Here is a 19,738-nt window from a genome sequence, read left to right as displayed (position 1 = left end):
TCTTTGGAAAGGTTAAGAAATTCATGGGTATCAAATTCTGTTTATTACATTACTTTTTAAGAGACAGAATAGTCAACGCCAAAGGGTATGGAATACTAATGGACTCTTGGTAGAATTCCGGTAAGAATTAGCAAAACCATTTTAGAAGCAATTTGGAATTATGCAAAACAAGTGGCTAAAATGTTCATACTCTTTAATCCAGACACCCACTGCTAGGTAAACATCCAAAGGAAACCAGTGATTTTTTTAAAAAAGCCTTCAAATACCTCAAAATATTTTTTTTCTGTATGATAGTAAAGAATGAGGGGAAAAAAATGGATACTCAACAAATGGGGAACAACTAAACAAAATGTGGTATCTGAATATAATGCATTACTGGAATGTAAAAAATGATAAATGTGACCAATATAGAGAAGTTTAGGTTAATATGAACCGATACAAAGTGAAAAAGAGCCAAAAAAATATATACAGAATAACTATAAAAATGCAAATGTAAAGAATGACCACAAATACACAAAATGTTGTGAAATTACACAGAACCGGAATGGCTTCAGAAACACCTTCCCCCACATCTTTGCACAAGTGTCTGCATCCACTGTCAGATTTCTTTCAAAACACTGATAGTGTTTCCTGATCCTTTTCTCTCCTTTCTCTTTTAAAAAGTCTTTGTTGCACTGGATAGGTCTAGGTAGAGCAGGCTACAGAGGCAAATTTAGGCAATGTAAAATCAAAATATAACAAAGTATTTTTTAATAACAATTAAGTAAGCAACTCAAACCCATTTCTATTATAACTTTGGTTTTCCTCTAAAATCTGAGGCTTTGACTAATTAGGTAACATTCTTTTACCTCTATTCTTTATCAGAGACTTTCCTGCAGTGATTAATTCAAAATACTGTTAACACTCAAGTACACTTATTTTGAAAAACAAGGTTATTAAGGGCATCTCTTAGGACACTTACTTTCTTGAAAGTTCTACCTTTTCTTAGAAAACTTTTAGATTTTGACAAATTGTGTTTGTTAATGGTAGAAATATTCCGATATTCTATGAGATTTTCCAGTTAAAAAAATCTTAAAGCAGAATGATAGCACTACCAATGAAAAATATCCCAAATGCTCTCTATACTTACTGCATGAGACCAGTACATTTCCAAAGTTTAATTTTAATTATTCACAACCTAAGTTTAGTTACAACATCAGGGAAAGGGGACTACTTGTAAGGAAGCAATAATTGTTCATCTTTACGTAAATCTTAAAAAACTGAAGAGATTGTAATGAAAGAACTACTAGCTTTCTGAGCCCAAAGCCTACAGCACAGCCTGGTGTGTGAAATGACAGGTCTCAGACATGTACAGGAGGCTATCAATAAAATGCTCACGTCAGCTAATATGCTTTCCCATGTAATACTGTAGAAAGTTAACCTTTAAGTTCTAATACTAAAATACTTGAAATCATTATTACACTTCAAAAAACGTTCTAGAGTTACTAAATTACTTACAGAAAGGAATAGAGACAAAGTCACTGTGCATCTGGTCCCATGGAACAATCTCAATTTTCCAAGTTACTACTATTTTTCCTCATCAGAAAACATGCCTCTGTGCACTTGGGAAATTACTCTTCCTTTCTGACTGTTGTTTCACCCACTTCTAACTCTTTGCCATCTGCCATTCTTCCATACCCCCTCTGTGTAATCAAATGAGTGAAGCCTCCAAGCATCAGCCAGGTGTAGACAGAGGCAATGGAATTAATTACAAGGCACTCTAGTTGTCATGCTTAACCATGAGAAATCAGAGTGATTTTACTTTAGTGTCACACTATAGGAGATGTATTTACTACATCCTACAAAGAGGCAGCATCTCACGGTAGATACTGTACTTGAAATCAGGAAGACATGCTTCAACTTTTTTTGTGATGCTGTCTACACTCCCTCCCTTCACTCTTTCCTCTTACTTCTCAATCCTTTGTAAACTGGATTCCAACTCCATCGCTCAACCAAAACGACTCTCCAAAATCAAGGGCCTCTCAACTGCCAAATTGAATGGTCCTTTCTCATTTCTCATCCTTGACCTCTGCCAACATCTGACACAGTTGACCACCTGCACACTCTGGGAAGCTGTTCTCCTTTCATTCTCTGACCAAGTTGGCTGGCTCCTCTACACTCCACTCTCCCCAGGGTTGTCCTGGGCCCTCTCTCTACACTAGCTCACTTGGTGACCTCACTAGCTCCCTTAGGTTTAATTATTCTGTCTATGCAGAGGACTCCCCAGATCAATCCCCTCTACTTACTCTACTGAGTTCTAGCCCCAACACCAATAAAGGGTCTCAAACTCAACAAGTCGCAAACAGAACTCATTATCTTTACCCAAAAGCCAAACTGTTACTGGTGAGAGCAACACCACCCTCCAAGTCACCTGGTTTTGTGATGTCTTCCTGGACTCCTTTGACTCTTACATATGCTAGCTGACAAATCTCATTGTTTCCACCACCACATCTCACATCCAATCCCTGCCCAGTCTGGCTCCTCATCATCTCCCATTTAGAAAGTGGTCTCCCTCTGTCAAGGCTCACCCAACTCCTCAAGCACAGGTTTGACCACATCAGCTCCCCACTCAAGCTCTTATTTGGCACCTAAAGCTCTTCCCAACTTGTTCGACCTCCCCATCCAGTCTTATTACACATATTCTGTGGAACAGTCAAATTCACCTTACACTCTTCATATGCCACTCTTCATTTCTCATCTCCATACCTATTATCCACATAGGAATTTCACTCTCTCCTCACTTCTTTCAGAAATCCCTCAAGGCTCAGTTAACCTGACACTTTCTACATTAAGTATTTTCTAATTTCTCCATCTGCTGCTACTACTACTACTAGTAACAACAAAACAACATACATACGTACATGTCAATCAGTAAGTGTCTACTAATCTCTTATGATGTTCCAGGTACTGAGCCAGCCACTGTCTTTCTCGACACAATGTAGATGATTTCTTTTGGCTTTGTATTCAGAGGATCTTGTAGTGACTGGCACATGGTAGGAACCTAAAAATCCTTGCAGACTACTTAAATTTGTGTGTTCATCAATTCCCTCTCCCATTCCTGGTCCTTAGTTTCCTGCCATTCAAAACAGGGATGACAACACACATACCTACCTCATAAGACTGTCATGCAGCTCAAATGAAACAATGTGTGCGTATCACTTTGCAAATCAAAAAGCACCAGATGGATGTCAGCTGTCATTAGTATTACCAGTCACTAACAGGGTGCACCTTCTCACCTATGATCCTTAAAAAGACTTAAACAATTTAAATTTTAAAAACTGATGACATTTTGAAACAGAAAGAGAGCCACAAGAATATGTGATACATTCTTATCTTCCTTTTTTAAATGCTTTATACGTATTTCTTTGGAATCATTATCAAAAATATCTGTCTTGGTGGTAAAGAGACAAATGGATCTATGAGAGAAGCTGTTTGGGGTATTTTGATAATATGAAGAATATGAGCCTAAGAGCTTCTTTTTCTTCCTAGCATTAGCAGGCTCCAGACCTACCTTACATATAATTCTGGTTACAGGATGTTTTTTACACCCTCACAGAAATATTACATACACCCAAAACCTTACCGCTTTATCCCCACTTTACCCTCTTAGGATGCTCACCAACTCTAAAGTCAGGGTTCAAAGGTCAACACTCCCCAGTTTCAGCCTTAACTTAATCATAATATCTCTACCTACAAGAAACAAAAATATCTGCAATTTTCTTTCAGCGTCTTAGATTCTACAGTTTTAAGGGCTTCATCATGTCACACTTGGCTTTTCAGCCCCTTAACAGTAAAAGCATCCTAGTAACAATGTACATCTCTTGAAACAGGACTTAGCAATTCTTCTTCTTCTTCTTACACAATACTTTGTAAGTTTCTAAATATTCCATAGCATACCTAGAGGAAATGAAAACCTTCACACATCGCAATAAAAATTGATACTGGATGGAGAACTGTTCTATTTAAGAGTAGAAAACATTTGAAAGTAATTTCAAACTCATTTCAAGTATAACATTTCATACTTGAAACTTGTCTACCCAATGCCCAAGCCCAGTGCCTGGCACATGACACTTTTTGATTGATTTTTGTAAAAAACCTAATACCCTCTAAAAGAAAGAACTATAACATTGTTTTTAGAACATTTAAGTATGTAAATTAGGTAGAATGCATTAGAAGATTTTATTCTCTGCGATATAAACACCAACGTGCACAGAGTTGACATAATCTTTACAAAGAAAGGGATGGACGGAAACATTTATAAATCCTTCAGTAGTTTTTTAAAAAGTCATAAATGAAATCAGCAATTGTATGTGTGTCCACTCGTCATTTCTGAATACTCTGAGCTAGGATTACCTAGGAATTAGAACCTGCCTAGATATTAGGACCTAGGACTTACCTAGGTCAGTTCCTCATTCTTTAAAAATCCACAACAGTGACAGCTTAGACCGCTGTGGCTTTTATAATTTAAGACAATTGGAGAAAAGCAAAGCTTGTCTCCTCATTAGGAAACAAGAATACTTTCTTGTCGTCATCCAGTATCAAAAATGTTTCACAGCTTGATTCACTCTTATCTGAAGGTAACATTAATCCCTCCTACACTTAGATGAATTGTTTGGTATTCAGTAGTTCCAAAAGCAAATATGTCTGAATTTAGACTGAGTCTATGCCAGTGGAGCATCCATAGCTAGGGGCTGATACAACATAGGTCGGCATACTGGCTGAAGTCCATATATTATTAACAAAAAGAGATTAATATGGGGCAGGTAGGTGGTGCAGTGGATAGAGCACCAGCCCTGGATTCAGGAGGACCTGAGTTCAAATCCGGCCTCAGACACATAACACTTACTAGCTGTGTGGTCCTGGGCAAGTCACTTAACCCCACTGCCTAACCAAAAAAAAAAAAAGAGAGAGAGATTAATATAAAATGTTCACCAACATCATTCTTAGAAAGTCTGTCATAGTCCTGCGTAGAGAGAGACCTGATTGGTTCGTGAATATTTATCATATTCACTATGAAGAAGCAAACATCAATAGATGTCCTCAAGGTGTTTTCCAATTTTGGCTTTTAGCTTCCTAAAACGTAAAAGATCATCTCGTCCAATTTCAAGCATTTTTTCTTCCCACGATTTAATTTCATTTTCATAACGAATTTTATCATCTTCGGCAAGTTGTTGATATACCTGAGGAAGGAATATATAGTTGTTCAGTAACTTCTTAGGGGAAATCTCCTTTTTCTTTCTGGAACAGTTAAATCTATGACATGTATACTATCTCACACAAATATAGGTGGAACTTAACCACCTCTAGGAGAGAGAGATGATCATGGAAAGAGGGCGAGGAAAGAAGAGGACCAAAAAGGATACACATCTACATGTGAAAGAGTTAATCACAAGGTCACTAAAGGATGCACAGCAATGACCCCCAGGATATTGTCCCACATGCACAAAAAAGTCATAGCAGTAATTTTTTTGGCGGGGGGGGAAACATGTCAGCACAAGAAAGTTGATGCTCAGTCATTTGAGGAACGTGGATAAACTGTGCTATATGAATGTATAGAATATTACAGTGCCATAAGAAATGAAAAGCATGAGGAATCCAGAGAAACTTAAGAAGACTTGTATGAACTGATAAATAAAGTAAGCAGAAACCAAAGGGCAATTTTGTATGATGACAAGAATACAAAGGACAACCCTTAAAGACATCAGACACCTGACTGAAGCAGTGATAACTATGACTTAAAAGAACTATTAGTGAAGCCTAGAGCAAAGGTAGTGAATTACAAAAACATGCTATCAGACATGGCTCTTTTGTTTTGCTTAATTGTATTTTTTTTTGTCAGAAGGGAGGGATTTGTGAAATGATGATCTTTAGGTACTAATGAAACTTTTCTAAAGAAGACAATTCATCACCCCGGGGCAGAGATGGGGGAAACCTTGTGCAGTTTGTATATACGGGTGAAATTTAAATTCAGTTAAGTAACAACTTCATAGTTTTGAGCAATGGGGAGAAAAAAACCTTGTGTTTGATGCCCCCCCCCCCAAATCATTTTACAGTAATCTGTAAGAGAAAAGCAACATGCTCTTTTGGCTACAGAGCCGGCCTCAAAGCCAGGAAGACCTCAGATCTTCCTAAGTCCCACCTCCAACACCTACTGGCTGTGTGGCCCCAGCACTTTGGGCAAATATCTACAAAGTATAAAACGCAGAGGAAGTGCTGTTCTGCAGTGGTAGAGGGAGTTTCCTCACCTGGGAGGGCCCTATACCAATAAAATCATGAGACCAGGCCCAGAACAAACACGAAAGTCCTTCCAAAATATTTTAACTGTCCTGTTAGCAGCATCAAGTTCTCTGTACACTAAGTTTTGAATGAATATTCTACTTGAGCATGAGACTAAAAATTTTACCTGAAACTGTGGTTCAGTGCAAAGATTTACAGGATATGGAATCCAAAACACTTGGTTCACATCCTGCCATCTACAACCTCTGTGGCCTTGGTGAAGTCATTTAGTTTCTTTAGGCCTCAATTTCCTCATGCATGAAATGAGGGGCCTGACTGAATAACCTCCAAGGTCTCTTCAAGCAATAAAAACTGCATTCTAGATCTAAAGCTAGGATTCTATGATCATACCTGCTTCCGAGATGATGACAGAGTTTTCCACTCTTCATTTAAAACCTTCATCATTTGCTAAAAAACAACACACTTTTGTTTAGTTCCTTTTGGGGGAGGGGAAGGGAGATACAAGAAACAAAAGAAAAATAACTCATTTTATGGTTCCTCTTGGGACTCAAGAAATCCACATGTTTTCTAAAAGCAACAGTTAACACTGACCAATTTCTAACATCATTCTACTCTAAACTTAAACAATACTCTCAACTAAATATATGTGTGTAGCTATCAATCTGCAGAAAGGCTCAAAATCAAGCACATATAATCACCCCAACTGCAAAAGCTACAGGATTTTTCATTTCTTCTCAGTTCTGCGTCAAAGTATCTACAGGTTCATAAATCTTGAAGGCTCATTCTCAGTGGTCACTTGGCCCTGGAAAAGTCATTTCATCTGAGTCATAACTGCCTCACCTGTAAAATATTGATGAATCTAGTCAGAAGGCTTGGGTTCAAAACCTAGTGGGCCATTTATTTCCATTTCCTTTCCCTCCAAGAGCCTTCATTTCCTTGTCTGTAAAATGAGGGGGTTGAACTAGATGACCTCCAAGGTATCTTTCAGCTCTAAATCTATGATCATATAAACTAGATTATCTCTAATCTAAATCTCTAAGTAAAAGTTTACAAAAAAAGGATTTCTGAAATGCTGACCAATTAGACTATATGGAATGGAGTGACAGGAAAACATGGTCAAAAAATTAAATCTTTACATGAAAATCCTGACTGCTTCTTATGTTCAGACTTGGCACCGTCCTCAGCACCTGAGACGCAGCACAGATCTGTCTAGTGAATGACACCCTTAAACAAGGGTCTTTAATGACCCTCAGATTTGAGGTTCAAATATAACTGATATGGCTGTACAGTAGAGTCTAGGATTAGATACTCGGAATTTATCTTAGGGTCTATCACTTGGCTCATGACCCTCAATATGTCACTTAAGAAAATAAGGCTTTAAAGATTATCTATGAAATGATGATGATAATACGTGATTATTGAGCTTGAGGATCAACAAGCTAATGTATGTAACACTACGTAATTATCAAATATTATTTTGCTTTACCTGTGCTGAAGATCCTTTCGCTTCCTTAAAGTGTTCAGAAATAAAAATGTTATAACCTGAGCGAGGTTTTTTGGGCTTTCCAAAGATGGTTAATTCCTGAAATAAAAAAAAAAGAGTTAGAAATTTCTGGGAAAACAGGAAAATGGTGACAGAAATTAGATACAGACCAACATCTCATATTGCACACCAAGAAAAGCTCCAAATGGGTACACAATTTAAGACAGGAAGGATGGTATTAACAAGTTAGTGCAGCAAGGAAAAAATTACTTGCCAGACCTATGGAGACAGGGATAGTTCATGACCAAACAAAGGACAGTAAGAGTCACAAAAGACATAATAAATGACTTTGATTGTAGAAAATCAAGTTTTTACATAAATGAAACCATTTTAGAATTAGAATTGTAGATAAATGGGAAAAAAAAATCTTCTAGGAAGCTTCTCTAACAAAAGGTCTCATTTCCATGATGTAAAAGGAACGGATTCTAATTTACAACAGCCATTCTCCAATTGAAAAATTACCAAAAGATGAGAAAAGGCAGTTTTCAGAGGAAGAAACCAAATCTTAATGATAGCCACAAAAAAAAATGAATAAGTCTTCACAGAAACCTGGGAAGACTTAGAGGAACTAATGTAAAGTGAAGTGAGCAGAACCAGCAGAATAATACCAAAATATCACCAGAAGAAAAATTAATTCTGATCACTACAATCACCACCTATGATTTAAGGATGGACAATAAATTATGCTCCACACCTTCGGAAAGGTAATGGACTCTAGGGAAAGATTAAGACACTTTTGATTAAGACAATGTAGGAATTTCATTTTGCTTAACTATGCACATTTGTTGCAAAGATTTTTTCTTTTTATATCCATGAGATAAAATAAGATTTTCATTCATTAAGAAAAATTAAATTAAATTTTAAAAGAGTTAGATGCAATTCCAATATCAAGGTCTTTCCAATGATGCACTGACAAATGTTCTTTGACATGAATGTTCTATCCACAAACAAGTCTCAAAAATTATGATCTATTTCACCATGAAATATAACTGCATGAAGAAAATGTTTGCATTACATATAAAACTTTTCAAAGGAGAGGGATGATATTGAAAAGAAAGTCAAACCAAGTAAGGCAGCTGAACTCAAAGTCACACTGTTTTAAATGAGTTCACCAACTCACTTACCTAGTTTCTTCTTTGCTCAGTGCTTTAAAAAAACAGTCATACTGGGCATCATGGGAACTATCTCATACTTTGGTGACAAAAAGAAGAAAGGTATCTCCAATTTTGAATACTCAGTAAAACTTAAAGTGCCACATAAAAATCAAGTATCACTGGCTATAAGGAAGTGTCAAAGTTGTTGTCGACATAAACATACAAGTCGCTTTGATAACAGGAGATAGAGAACAAAAAAAAATGGATCAGGTACTAGTCATGGAGACAACTGGAAGAACGATCCTGAGGTTGGGAGACAATGTTGTTGTCCTTCATTTTCAAAGAGGACCAAAGTGACATCACTAGGTCAGATTCAAGTTTTAGTGCATCCAACTGGCTGATCAGACCAATACCAGCTCGGAATGCTCTACCACAGGTGGGGCACAAATAGTCCTTGGGAACCTTTGGGATTCTCTAAGTTTGCGTATCTTGCATCTCTCCTGAGCTATCTCAATTCTGCTTTGCTCACAGAGCACAGCACCTTTTCTGATGTGGGCATACCATGCTGAGCAGTCCTGTGCCAGTGTCTTCCATGTCATACAATATCAATTCTAAAGTTCTTAAGAGAGACCTTGAGAGTGTCCTTGTAGCTTCTTCTAAACACCACGTGAAGGCTTGCCCTGTGTGAGTTCTCCATCAAAGTCTCTTTGGCAAGCGTATGTTTTGCAGTCGAACAATGTGGCCAGCCCATCAAAGTTGCATTCTCTGCAGTAGAGCTTCAATGCCTGGCAGTTTAGCTCGAGAAAGGACCTCAGTGTCTGGTATCTTATCCTGCCAGGTATTTTCAGAATCTTCCTAAGACAATTCAAATAGAAGCGATTCAGTTTCCTGGCACAGCACTGGTATATTGTCCAGGTTTCACAGGCATACAACAACGAGGTCAGCACAACAGCTTTGTAGACCTTCAGTTTGGTAGTTCGTCTAATACCTCTTCTCTCCTTCACTTTCCTTTGGAGCCTCCCAAACACTAAGCTAGCTCTGGCAATGCATGTGTCAACCTCTTTTATCAATGTGCACATCCCTGGAAAGTACACTACCAAGGTAAGCGAACTTATTCACAGCATTCAAAACTTCTCCATTTGCTGTAACCAATGTTCCACGTAGGGATGGTGTGGTGGTGGCTGATGGAGCACGTGTGTTTTCTTGCAGTCAACTGTTAGACCAAAATTAGCGTAAACAACAGAGAATCGACCCATACTTTGCTGCCTCTCAGCTTCAGAAGCTGCACTGAGTGCACAAATCATCTGCAAACGGGAAATCATGCACCAACACTCCCTCCACTTTGATCTTGGCTTGCAGTCTTTTTAAGCTGAAGTATTTACCATCAGTGTGGTGGCTGACCTTGATGCCATATTCATCCTCATTGAAAACATTTGACAACGTGGCTGAAAATATCATGCTAAAAAGTATGGAAGCAAGCACACAGCCTTGTTTCACTCCACTGGTGACTGAGAAAGCACAAGAGCATTGTCCAATATCCAGAACCCCGGGCAAGCATGCCGTCATGAAACTGATGTACAAAGCTGATGAACTTCTCCGACCAATCATGCCACCTGAGGTCTTATTCATCACAGCTTAGAGGGAGGGCCAAATGCAATGAGGCCACTGACCAAAGGCTAATAAAGGTTGGAAATAAGTGGTCCAGTGAATTAGATAGAGAGCTATGCCTAATTAGATTGTTCTCAGACCTAAGTAGTCCAAATCAACGAGGTCCTACTCTAAAAGGCAAATTAAGCAATCTGTCCCACCCCACCCCCACCCAATACACACAAGCAAGTGTGACAGTATTGAAATTATCATATTAAATTTGAAGTATACAAAACCAATAACAAAACACAAATTGTGCAGAGTGGAGATCCATAGTTCAAATGCATTTTTTTCTGTCCTTTACATAGAGAAATGTTCATGTTTTTCAAATTTATAATAAGGAAAACTTTTTTAAAAAACACTACCAGAAATACAAACAGATATTCATGTCAAATTCGGTCCTTTGTCAGGAGAAACCAGGTTCAAACTCACTCTTTTTTTCTTTATTAATTCCTTTCTAGCCTTCTTTCGACGGCTCTCTTCTTTCAAAACTTTTTTCTGATTATGATCGAGCTCTGATTTATATTTCAAGGCCTCTTCTCTGTATATTTTAAAAGCTGCCTCAGTAGCTTCTTTATATACCTAAACATACAAAAAGCACAATAATCAAGAGTTATTATCACTAAGCTGTTACAGCTAAGTACATTACACCAAACTTGGTAGGGAAAGCAAGCCGTAAAGCTTTAAGCAGAGGAAATTTCAGTTACTGGGTAGGCAGCTAAACCTATTGGCATCATGTATAACCTATCTGTCCAACTACAGGGAACTATTTAAAAGACATTTTCACTGAAAATTAAACTATACCTCTCAAGAGTGCAAATACCACTCACTAATGAGATTTAACAGCTTCGCTGAAACAGAATTTTTATAAGCACAAAAAAAATTTCTTAAAATTATATTTTCATACTGAATAAGGCATATTTAGACTATACATAATTGTTTTAAGAGTTGGGCGAGGGTTCCTCTAAAAGAGGAGGCTAAGAAGGAGAGAAAATGGATTTTTGGTCACTGAAAAAAATTAGAATTTTTTTAAAAGTCGGGTACATTCTTTTCTAAAACCCATTATAGCTGCCTCAGTGCATATACTTGCTTTACCATCTCTATTCTATCTAGTAAGGACTTAACGGTCCTGAGTGCTCACATTTCTATAGAATAGTTAAAGTACACAAGACACCTTCCTTAATCTACCTTGTAAGGCAGACTATACAAAGTAAGTATTCTCTTATTCCAATAAAGGCTGAGGAGGGTGACATGACTAACCGAGACTTAGAGCTAACAAATATTGGAACCAAGACCAGGACCCAAGCTTTTCAGAATGGAAATAAGTATTCTTTCCAAGTATGCTACAGAGTGAGTAAAAAACAGATTATAAGATTGAGCTTTTTCATTATCCATGAGCACTGGCCAACACACTGGCCTAACGATGTCTAAAATTCATGACACTAGCAACAGCCCAGAATGGTGGCAAGGAACTTAACTCACTTTCTTCTGTGACTCTGGAAGCTCCCTCCAAGCTTCAGCAAGCTTCTTGACTATCTCGGTGCTTTTCAAATCTGAAGATAAGAACGAAATTAAGAACATTTCAATTTACTTTCCTTACGACTAAAGAGTTCTTAAAAAGCCTAATTCACTGGTGTCTTCTCCTAAACTAATTTATATTACAAAATCCTTATGCCAATAACCTAAAGCCCTACTTGAACTTGAGTCAAATGATCCAAAACATTTCCTAAACAGCTTCCAAGTCCTCTCTAATCTTTACTGATTTTTAGCTGACAGTTACCACACACAAGTTAATTCCTAGGACAAGTTAAATTGACATGACATCCATGAGGAACCTCAGAAGAGCAGATCTTGCTGGGCTCCAAATCATTTAAAGTTTTATATCGAGCATCTTGGAAAAAAATACCCCAATGCTCTCATTTTAGACACTACTACCTTGTTTTTCTTCATGAAAATATCTTGAAACATACTGCATTATCCTCAAATGCATCCACTACTCTCATGTTTCTTCCCTCAACTGAAAGAGCAAGATGCAGGTTTTTAAAAGGCATATTTTCCCCCCTCCCTGGCCACAATAAAGTTAGGGGAATGTGATCTAGTTTAAAAGAACATGTTGGGGCAGCTAGGTGGCACAGTGGATAGAGCACCGGCTCTGAAAGCAGGAGTACCTGAGTTCAAATCCGGCCTCAGACCAAACACTGGACACTGACTAGCTGTGTGACCACGGGCAAGTCACTTAACCCCAGGCCTAAAAAAAATTAAATTAAATTAAATTAAAAATTAAATTAAATTAAAAAAAGAACATGTTACTTGCTACTACTTCCTTAGCACACATTGCTGTGGTTTTCTCATCTTTACGGCTGAAGAAGAGAAATGAGATCAAATGGATGAGTGTCTTTAATCTTTCAGAACTTCAGTGATTGCTAACAGTCTTAAAAATAAGTTCCTGCTTCCTTAAAATGCTGTCAGACTAGCAGGCAAATACCCTGGTGTATCTTGTTTTGAGGGAACATGTGATCCTACTCATTTGCTCCTACCACCACCTGGTGCTTCGATGCCACTTCAATACCTCAAATATCTGTTATTTCATTCATATAGGTGCCCCCCACAACATACATAGAATACAATCCATCTCTAAACCCTTACTAATCTATCCCAGGGCACCTAGCATGGCACATGGAGCAGAGCAGGCACTTAATAAAAGCTTCCTGACTGACTAATACTGTCCTTGAGAAATACAATGACCAAAAACTTCATCATCCTGTGTTAAACCAGGGGATGAAGTCCCTCTGAACTTGGCCACCACGGTCCTTGGACAACAAACACACCACAATTCCTTTCTGGACCCAAACTCGAAGCCTTTCCACACTGGAGCACTTATACTCCACTAGCATAATCTTCAAATGTCCAAGGTCACTTATGGCATGAGAAAGCTTCAGAAGAGACCTCATCAGAGCCACAAAAGCTTCACATAAAACCTTATAAATGGAAAGAACAGCCACTCTCTGTGGTTCCTCTGCCTTCACTATGCCAATGTTACTGCTGTTCCTCTTGAGTTCTATTTCAGATCACTGCAGCGCCATAAAACTGGCGGGAACCACGATATCAAAGGGAAGCATGGCTGGCTTCTAGCCCGGAGGTCATGTGGCATCTTCTTGAAGATGTCGCCCGACAACTCACCTAATTACTCCTCAAGGAGCCTCTTTTTAGAACCTTGTGAAAAGTATTTATTTTCAAAGTTTTATAACTTCTAAAAAACTTAAACCTTTCACTTACTCTCTGGGTACCATCATAGCACCTTGCCTTGGTAGAGAGGGGCAGGGATTCAACAGCGTGTCTCCTTATTATAAATAAGGAAACAGAAAAAGGTGAAGTGACAGCCTCACGACCATCAACGGCAGCTCCAGATCAGCAATAAAAGTTTCATGCTTTCTTTTCTGCGCTAATTCCATGAGGTGCTATGGAGTAGACTTCCATCAGACATAACTTACCTGGATTTTGTTCTTTGAGTATGGGTCGAAAGTCCATTGAAAAACGAATGTATGAAGACCAAGGTTTCTTTGGAGCATTAGATAAAGTACAGTCTTTCATAAACCATTCCAATCCACAGATAGAACTGCTGTAAATAAAAGTTGTGTTTAGATTCAGGTGTTTGTTAATGATCTCTTAGAATAAACATGTGTCCACATTTAAACAGCACTAACCTTAAGGTGCTTAATAACACAACTCTCTGAGGTAGATAGTGCAAAGATCGCTATTGGTGTTCTACTGGTCAAAAAACTGAGGGTCAGAGACATTATATGGCTTGTCCCTGGTCATACAACTACTAAGTGTTAGGGGTCCATTTACGGTTCAAACAGAAGGTCAGAGGATAAGATGCCCCAATTTCAGGAGGGCAATTTAGGAGAAAATGCCCAATCATTTCCAGCCTATGGCAGTTGAGATAGCAGACTATGTGCCTTAACAGGAGACCAGGGTTCAAGTTCCGTCAGTCACCATATGTGAACACAATACGACCTTTTTACACCTAAATGCCCTCAAACATGAGTTGGACAAGGATAACTTGTACTACCTCTGAACCATAGTTTGTAAACCTGAAAGTGCCAAAGAAAGAGAGAGATCAGGTGTGCTTTGAGGTAGAGAGGTCATTCTGTCACAAGTGTCTTACAGTGACAATGTAATGTAACTATCTCAAGATACACATGTGTGATGTAAAGTACAACATAGCACAGCAACATTATTGATAACAAAAAGGTGGAAATAAAAACCAGCATTTTGGAAGGGCTTACCATGTGCCAAGCCAAGTGTTATTGCTAGGGACACAAAGAAAGGCAAAGCCAACATCTCTGTCCTCCAGGAGCTCAAGACAAAATGTAAACAGCTATGGATGTACAACCTATCTACAGATACCAAATAATGTCAGAGTTGAAGATGCTAACAACTGGGGGGAGGAGCGCTGAACCATCAGGAAAAGAGTTCCTAAAGAAGGTTGGATTTGAGCTCAGTCTTGAAAGAAGCCAAAGAGGAGGAAGTGAGGAAGAAAAGTATTCTAGGCAAAGGCAACAGCTAAGGACAAAGAGATGTGGGAGGAACAGCAAGGGGCCAACGTACCATTGTGTGTGCAACTGAGTCCAGGGTAAGCCTAGGAAGCAGCCAGGTTGTGGAGTTTTAAACATTGATTTTATCCTGAAGCTAAGAAGTAGCCACTGGTGAAATGGGCAGACCTATACTATCAACTGTGTGGAAGATAAATTAGAGCAGGAAGAGGACTGAGGAAGGAGGACTACTGCAATAGTCCCAGCATGAGCAAAACAGGATCTGCAGTAGAGTGAGTGAGAGAGAAGAGAGATGCTATAAAGGTCAGACAATGCAATGGAGATGGTGGGGGAGTGAGGAGATAAAGTGGTGAACTGGGTAGAAGGACAGCACCCCAACAGTCACAGGGAAGTGTTTAGAGTGAAAGATCATTAAGTTAGATTTTGGTCTTGTTGAATGAGAGGCCTATGGTATACTCAATTTTTCCAACTCCAAAAGGCAAGTAGTGGTATCATACCAGAGCCCAGAGAGCCTGGAACTGGCTACTTAGAGCTGAGTATCCAATGATCCAGGGAATGGTTGAATGAGCTATGGTTCAACTACCGGATCAAGAAACACTTGTAGAAAGTAATATAGAGAGATTGGCTAACATGACAAAACAGGAAAATGATAAATATTGGAGAAGATGTGGGAAAACTGGGATGCTAATGCATTGTTGGTGGAGTTGTGAACTGATCCAACCATTTTGGAGAGCAACTTGAACTATGCCCAAAGGGCTACAAAAAATGTGTATACCCTCTGATCCAGCATACCACTACTAGGTTAAGTCACAAAAAGGGAAAAGGACTCAAATGTACAAAAATATTTACAGCAGCTCTTTGTGTGGTGACAAAGAATTAGAAACTGAGGGGTTGCCCATCCTTTGGGAAATGGCTGAACAAGTTGCGGTATATGAATGTAAAGGAATACTACTGTGCTATAAGAAATGATGAGCAAGCAGACTTCAGAAAAACCTAGAAAGACTTGTATGGTCTGATGCTGAGTGAAGTGAGCAGAACCAGGCGAACGTTGTACACAGTAACAGCCACACTGTGCAATGACAAACTTTGACAGACTTAGCCCTTCTCAGCAATGCAAGGAATCTAAGACATCTCCAAAAGTCTCAAGATGGAAAAAGCAATCCACATCCAAAGAAAGACTTTATGGAGTTTGAATGCAGATTGAAGCATACTATTAGCTCTTTTTTTTTCTTGTTTCTTGTGGTTCCTCCTAATGGTTCTAATTCTTCTTCACAACATGACTAATGAGGAAATAGGTTTAATAGGAATGTATATGTAGAGCATATATCAGATTGCTATCCTGGGGAGGGGGGGGAAGGGGAGAAAATTTAAACTCTAAAGCTTATGGAAGTGATTGTTAAAAACTAAAAATAAATTAATTTTTTTAAAATAAAATTTTTACAAAAGAAAGTAATATAGAATAAAAAAAAAAGCAGAGCCTAAAGAACAAGATATACAATTACTACAGCAATGTAAATAAAGTCAAGAAAGGTAACAAAATTTTGGTCAAATACAGCAGTCACTGTTAATATGCTGTCAAAGGTAAAGGACACATCCCTTCTTTCTGTTAATAAATCAATCAACTATAGTGGAGGCACGGAAGGATGTACTTTATGAAAAAGTTTGGATATCTGTAGGGAAGTGTGTCATAAAAACAAAATGCAGCCAATAAACGTAAACAATTAAATATGACGAAAACAAAAAAGCATAACAGATTGGTACCCGCCATCCCACAAACACCTGCCTGAAATGACAATGCCGGTCTAGATCAACTGCCTCATTTTTCATGAGAAAACTGAGGTTCAAATGAAGCTGTCCTGGCCCTCAAGACGCTTACATTTGTATGGCTCTGTACACAGACACCATCTGCATACGAAGTAGAGATACTAAGAAGTCTGTAAACGTCACCCCGGGGGAGTTGGCCAAGCCCCCCCCTTCTCCCGGTCAGGTGAGGATACGCCCGGATAACGTCCAACGTGCCTCCCAGCCCTGCTCGGGGCTCCTCACCTCGGGGTCTGTGAACGTTTTGAGGCGTTTTTTGGCATTTTGGTAACCGCGTTTGTTACCGTCCTAGCATTTCCTCCAGGACCCCCAGGGATCAGTTTGGGGGGCGCCGTAAGGGCTCGCGGGGAGGCGGACCCCGGCTCTGCCGCCCCCCTCTCCCCGAAGGCTGGGGGCTCCCACGAGGGATCGCGCGGGGCTGCTCCACCCTCCGCGTCTGACCCACGCGAACGCCCCAAGGCGGGTCCTTTAAACTCCTCGTGGTATCCCCACGCCCGGCACTCGATAAAGGCTCGCAGAACCGAGGGGAAAGGAAGGAGCGGAGCCCAGGGGGAAGGGCCCGGCCCCGGGTTCCCGGGCAGAAGCAGTATTCGAACCTCGAACCCCATCCTTGCCCGGAGGAAGCCGGCCCGCCCCCACCTCCACTGCGCCCGGCGAGGGAAACGCTCAGCCGCTTTACAAATGGGGACACTGAGGCCGGGGGCAGGCGGCCCCTGGTTCAAGGCCCAGAGAGCCTCGGAGCCCGCAGCCACGGGCCGGTCCCGTCCGGCGCCGAGCTCGGACCTTCCTCTGTCCCGCACTGCGCAGGCGGGGGCCCGGGGCCCGCACGGAGTGGGCGCCCCCGGCCCCCAGCGGCCTCTCTCTCACCTCGGCGGGGGCGGCTCCAGCAGCCCGCGGTCGGCGGCGGCGGCGGGGGCCCAGAAGGCGGCGGGCCGGCCCAGTACCCTCAACGCCCCCCAACTTCCCCGCAGCAGCGCCATGGTTCAGCCCGGTCCCGTCCTCCCTCAGCCCGCAGAGGCGGCGGCGGCGGCGAGGCCCGAGCGGGTTTGTGTGAGCGCGTGAAGAGTCTCCGGTCCCCGCCACACGCGGGGCATTGTGGGAGGGGGGAAAGGACCACTTCCGGTAGGGGAGCCGCGCGGCCACAGGCGCGGTGAGGGCGCATGTGCCGCCCCGGAAGGAAAGGCCGGCGAGGCCCCCGGAGGGGGTGGGGCACGCCCCTTCCAGCAGCGCCTGCGCACTTGCGAGTCCTCGGGCAAGCAGCACGTGGGCAAGGCTGCCTGCTCCGGCGGGCTCAGAGGGCAAACGCGGGCTGTTCTGCAGGAGTGGGAAGGACCCAGGCTGCAATCTTGGTCCATCTACCTCCTAGCAGCTTTGTGGCCTTAGGAAGTGACTCAAGCTCTCTGCCTCAGTTTACTCATCAGTGAAATAGGAGGTTTAATGCATGCTACAGCAGCATGCCCTCCTGAGTGTGGCTCGTGGCTGTTCCATGAACAAGAGCATCCCTCTCCCGACTCCAAGCCTTTGCCCTAGCTGTTTCCTTCACGTGGAACACCCTCCCTCCTCATCCCAGCCTCCGGGCTTCAGGCTTCCCTCATATCAGCCAAAGCCCTGCCTGCTGCAGAAGTCTTATGATCATGTCTGACTCTGTGACCCCGTTTGAGGTCTTCTTGTCAAAACCCACTGGAATGATTTGCCGTTTCCAGCCCATTTTACACACGAGGAACTGAGACAGACAGGGTGAAGTGACTTGCATAGGGTCACACGGCTAGTAACTCTGTCCACTGCAGCACCTGTGCACTGCCCCAATTTCTCATGTCACCAGACTTTGAGTGTGCTCAGATTGCCTGGCAGGGAGCCTGCTGTGTCCCCTACCACGAGTGGGGAGGCTGCCTGGCCTGGCTCTTCCTGCCATCTTCAGCTATGCTTCTAGCCCTCAGTTTAGGTGCCCTGCCTTTGAGCCCTTCCCCTCCTCCTCCTCTTTTACTGGGGTGTTTGCTTCTGCTTTGTGTGATTTGTCCTCAGTTTCTGGTGCCTGTGGGAATCTGCATTGGATGGGGAGCCAGGAGCCAGGATTACAGGTGGGATGGTGCAGCAGCCTAGCATCTCATTATGGACACCCTAAGAAGCTGGGAGGCCTCCAACTGGAGCCCCAGGGGTTTTGGTCTTGGGCCTAGGAGTGTGCTCTTTGGTAATAGAGCTCGATGAACCTAATCCCCTTCCTCTTCTTAGAGATGGAGGGGGTGCAGCAGAGAGGGGCATTAAGCCTCCCATGTGTGGGGTAGAGTACATATATTTGTGATTTGTGGTCTTTGGAAGTAAATATTTCCTGATTCATAGAAGGAACTTGATTTATTGCCTGGAGTGCAGTGATTTCCTTCCCCAATCTTCTTTTAACCTTGCTTTCCTTTAACTTTTTTGTTAATAAACAAGCTTTTATTTTCTCTCCTTTCTCCCCCTTCTCCAATGCAAAAACAAACCTTTGTAACAAATATGCATACTCAAGCAAAACAAATCCCAGCTTTGATTATGTCCAAAATCGTGCGTCTTATTCTGCATTCTGAGACTATCATCACCTGTCTCTCAAGAGATGGCGAGCAGCCTTTCTCATCTTTGAAAGTTCATTTCAGCCTGCCCAGGGCCTTGAGGCTGTCATCTGCAGCCCTCCAGGTCACTCTCCCCACTAAATTCAGTACCTGGCTCAGTCTTTTCTACCAATAATTCCAGCTCCTTTCAAACACCCTGGCCACTCGGTCTCTGGTGATTTCTATTCCAGTCCACCCCAGCCACACTCTGAACACTCA

General features: G+C 41.3%; 1 protein-coding gene across 2 annotated transcripts; it reads right to left on the bottom strand.

The window, feature by feature from the left end:
- Positions 1-4,199: 4,199 nt before the first annotated feature.
- Positions 4,200-18,103, bottom strand: TFAM (transcription factor A, mitochondrial). Of its 2 annotated transcripts, none has more exons than XM_020998267.2 (7): positions 17,805-18,103; positions 14,052-14,176; positions 12,043-12,113; positions 10,993-11,142; positions 7,763-7,858; positions 6,667-6,723; positions 4,200-5,219 (listed from the first exon to the last, which is right to left on the bottom strand). In XM_020998267.2, the coding sequence occupies exons 1-7, from the start codon at positions 17,915-17,917 to the stop codon at positions 5,067-5,069; spliced, it is 765 nt and encodes a 254-aa protein (XP_020853926.1). In that variant the 5' UTR covers positions 17,918-18,103; the 3' UTR covers positions 4,200-5,066. The 2 variants fall into 2 exon arrangements, with proteins under 2 accessions (XP_020853926.1, XP_020853925.1); XM_020998266.2 differs by having other exon boundaries at positions 14,052-14,179; positions 17,805-18,102.
- Positions 18,104-19,738: the final 1,635 nt, after the last annotated feature.

This window comes from Phascolarctos cinereus, unplaced genomic scaffold (genome assembly GCF_003287225.1).
Source record: "Phascolarctos cinereus isolate Bilbo 61053 unplaced genomic scaffold, phaCin_HiC Scaffold_3;HRSCAF=262, whole genome shotgun sequence".
NCBI classification, from domain to species: domain Eukaryota; kingdom Metazoa; phylum Chordata; class Mammalia; order Diprotodontia; family Phascolarctidae; genus Phascolarctos; species Phascolarctos cinereus.
The sequence above is the reverse complement of the archived record's forward strand: the minus strand, read 5'-3'. Positions and strand labels throughout refer to the sequence as shown.

Coding starts and splice junctions, on each gene's coding strand:
- TFAM (XM_020998266.2), bottom strand. CDS start 17,917: ATGGCGCTGCTGCGGGGAAGTTGGGGGGCGTTGAGGGTACTGGGCCGG. Junction 6,724..7,762: donor CGAAAGGATCTTCAGCACAG/GTAAAGCAAAAT, acceptor GTTGTTTTTTAG/CAAATGATGAAGGTTTTAAA. Junction 5,220..6,666: donor TGTCATCATCTCGGAAGCAG/GTATGATCATAG, acceptor TTCCTTCCTCAG/GTATATCAACAACTTGCCGA.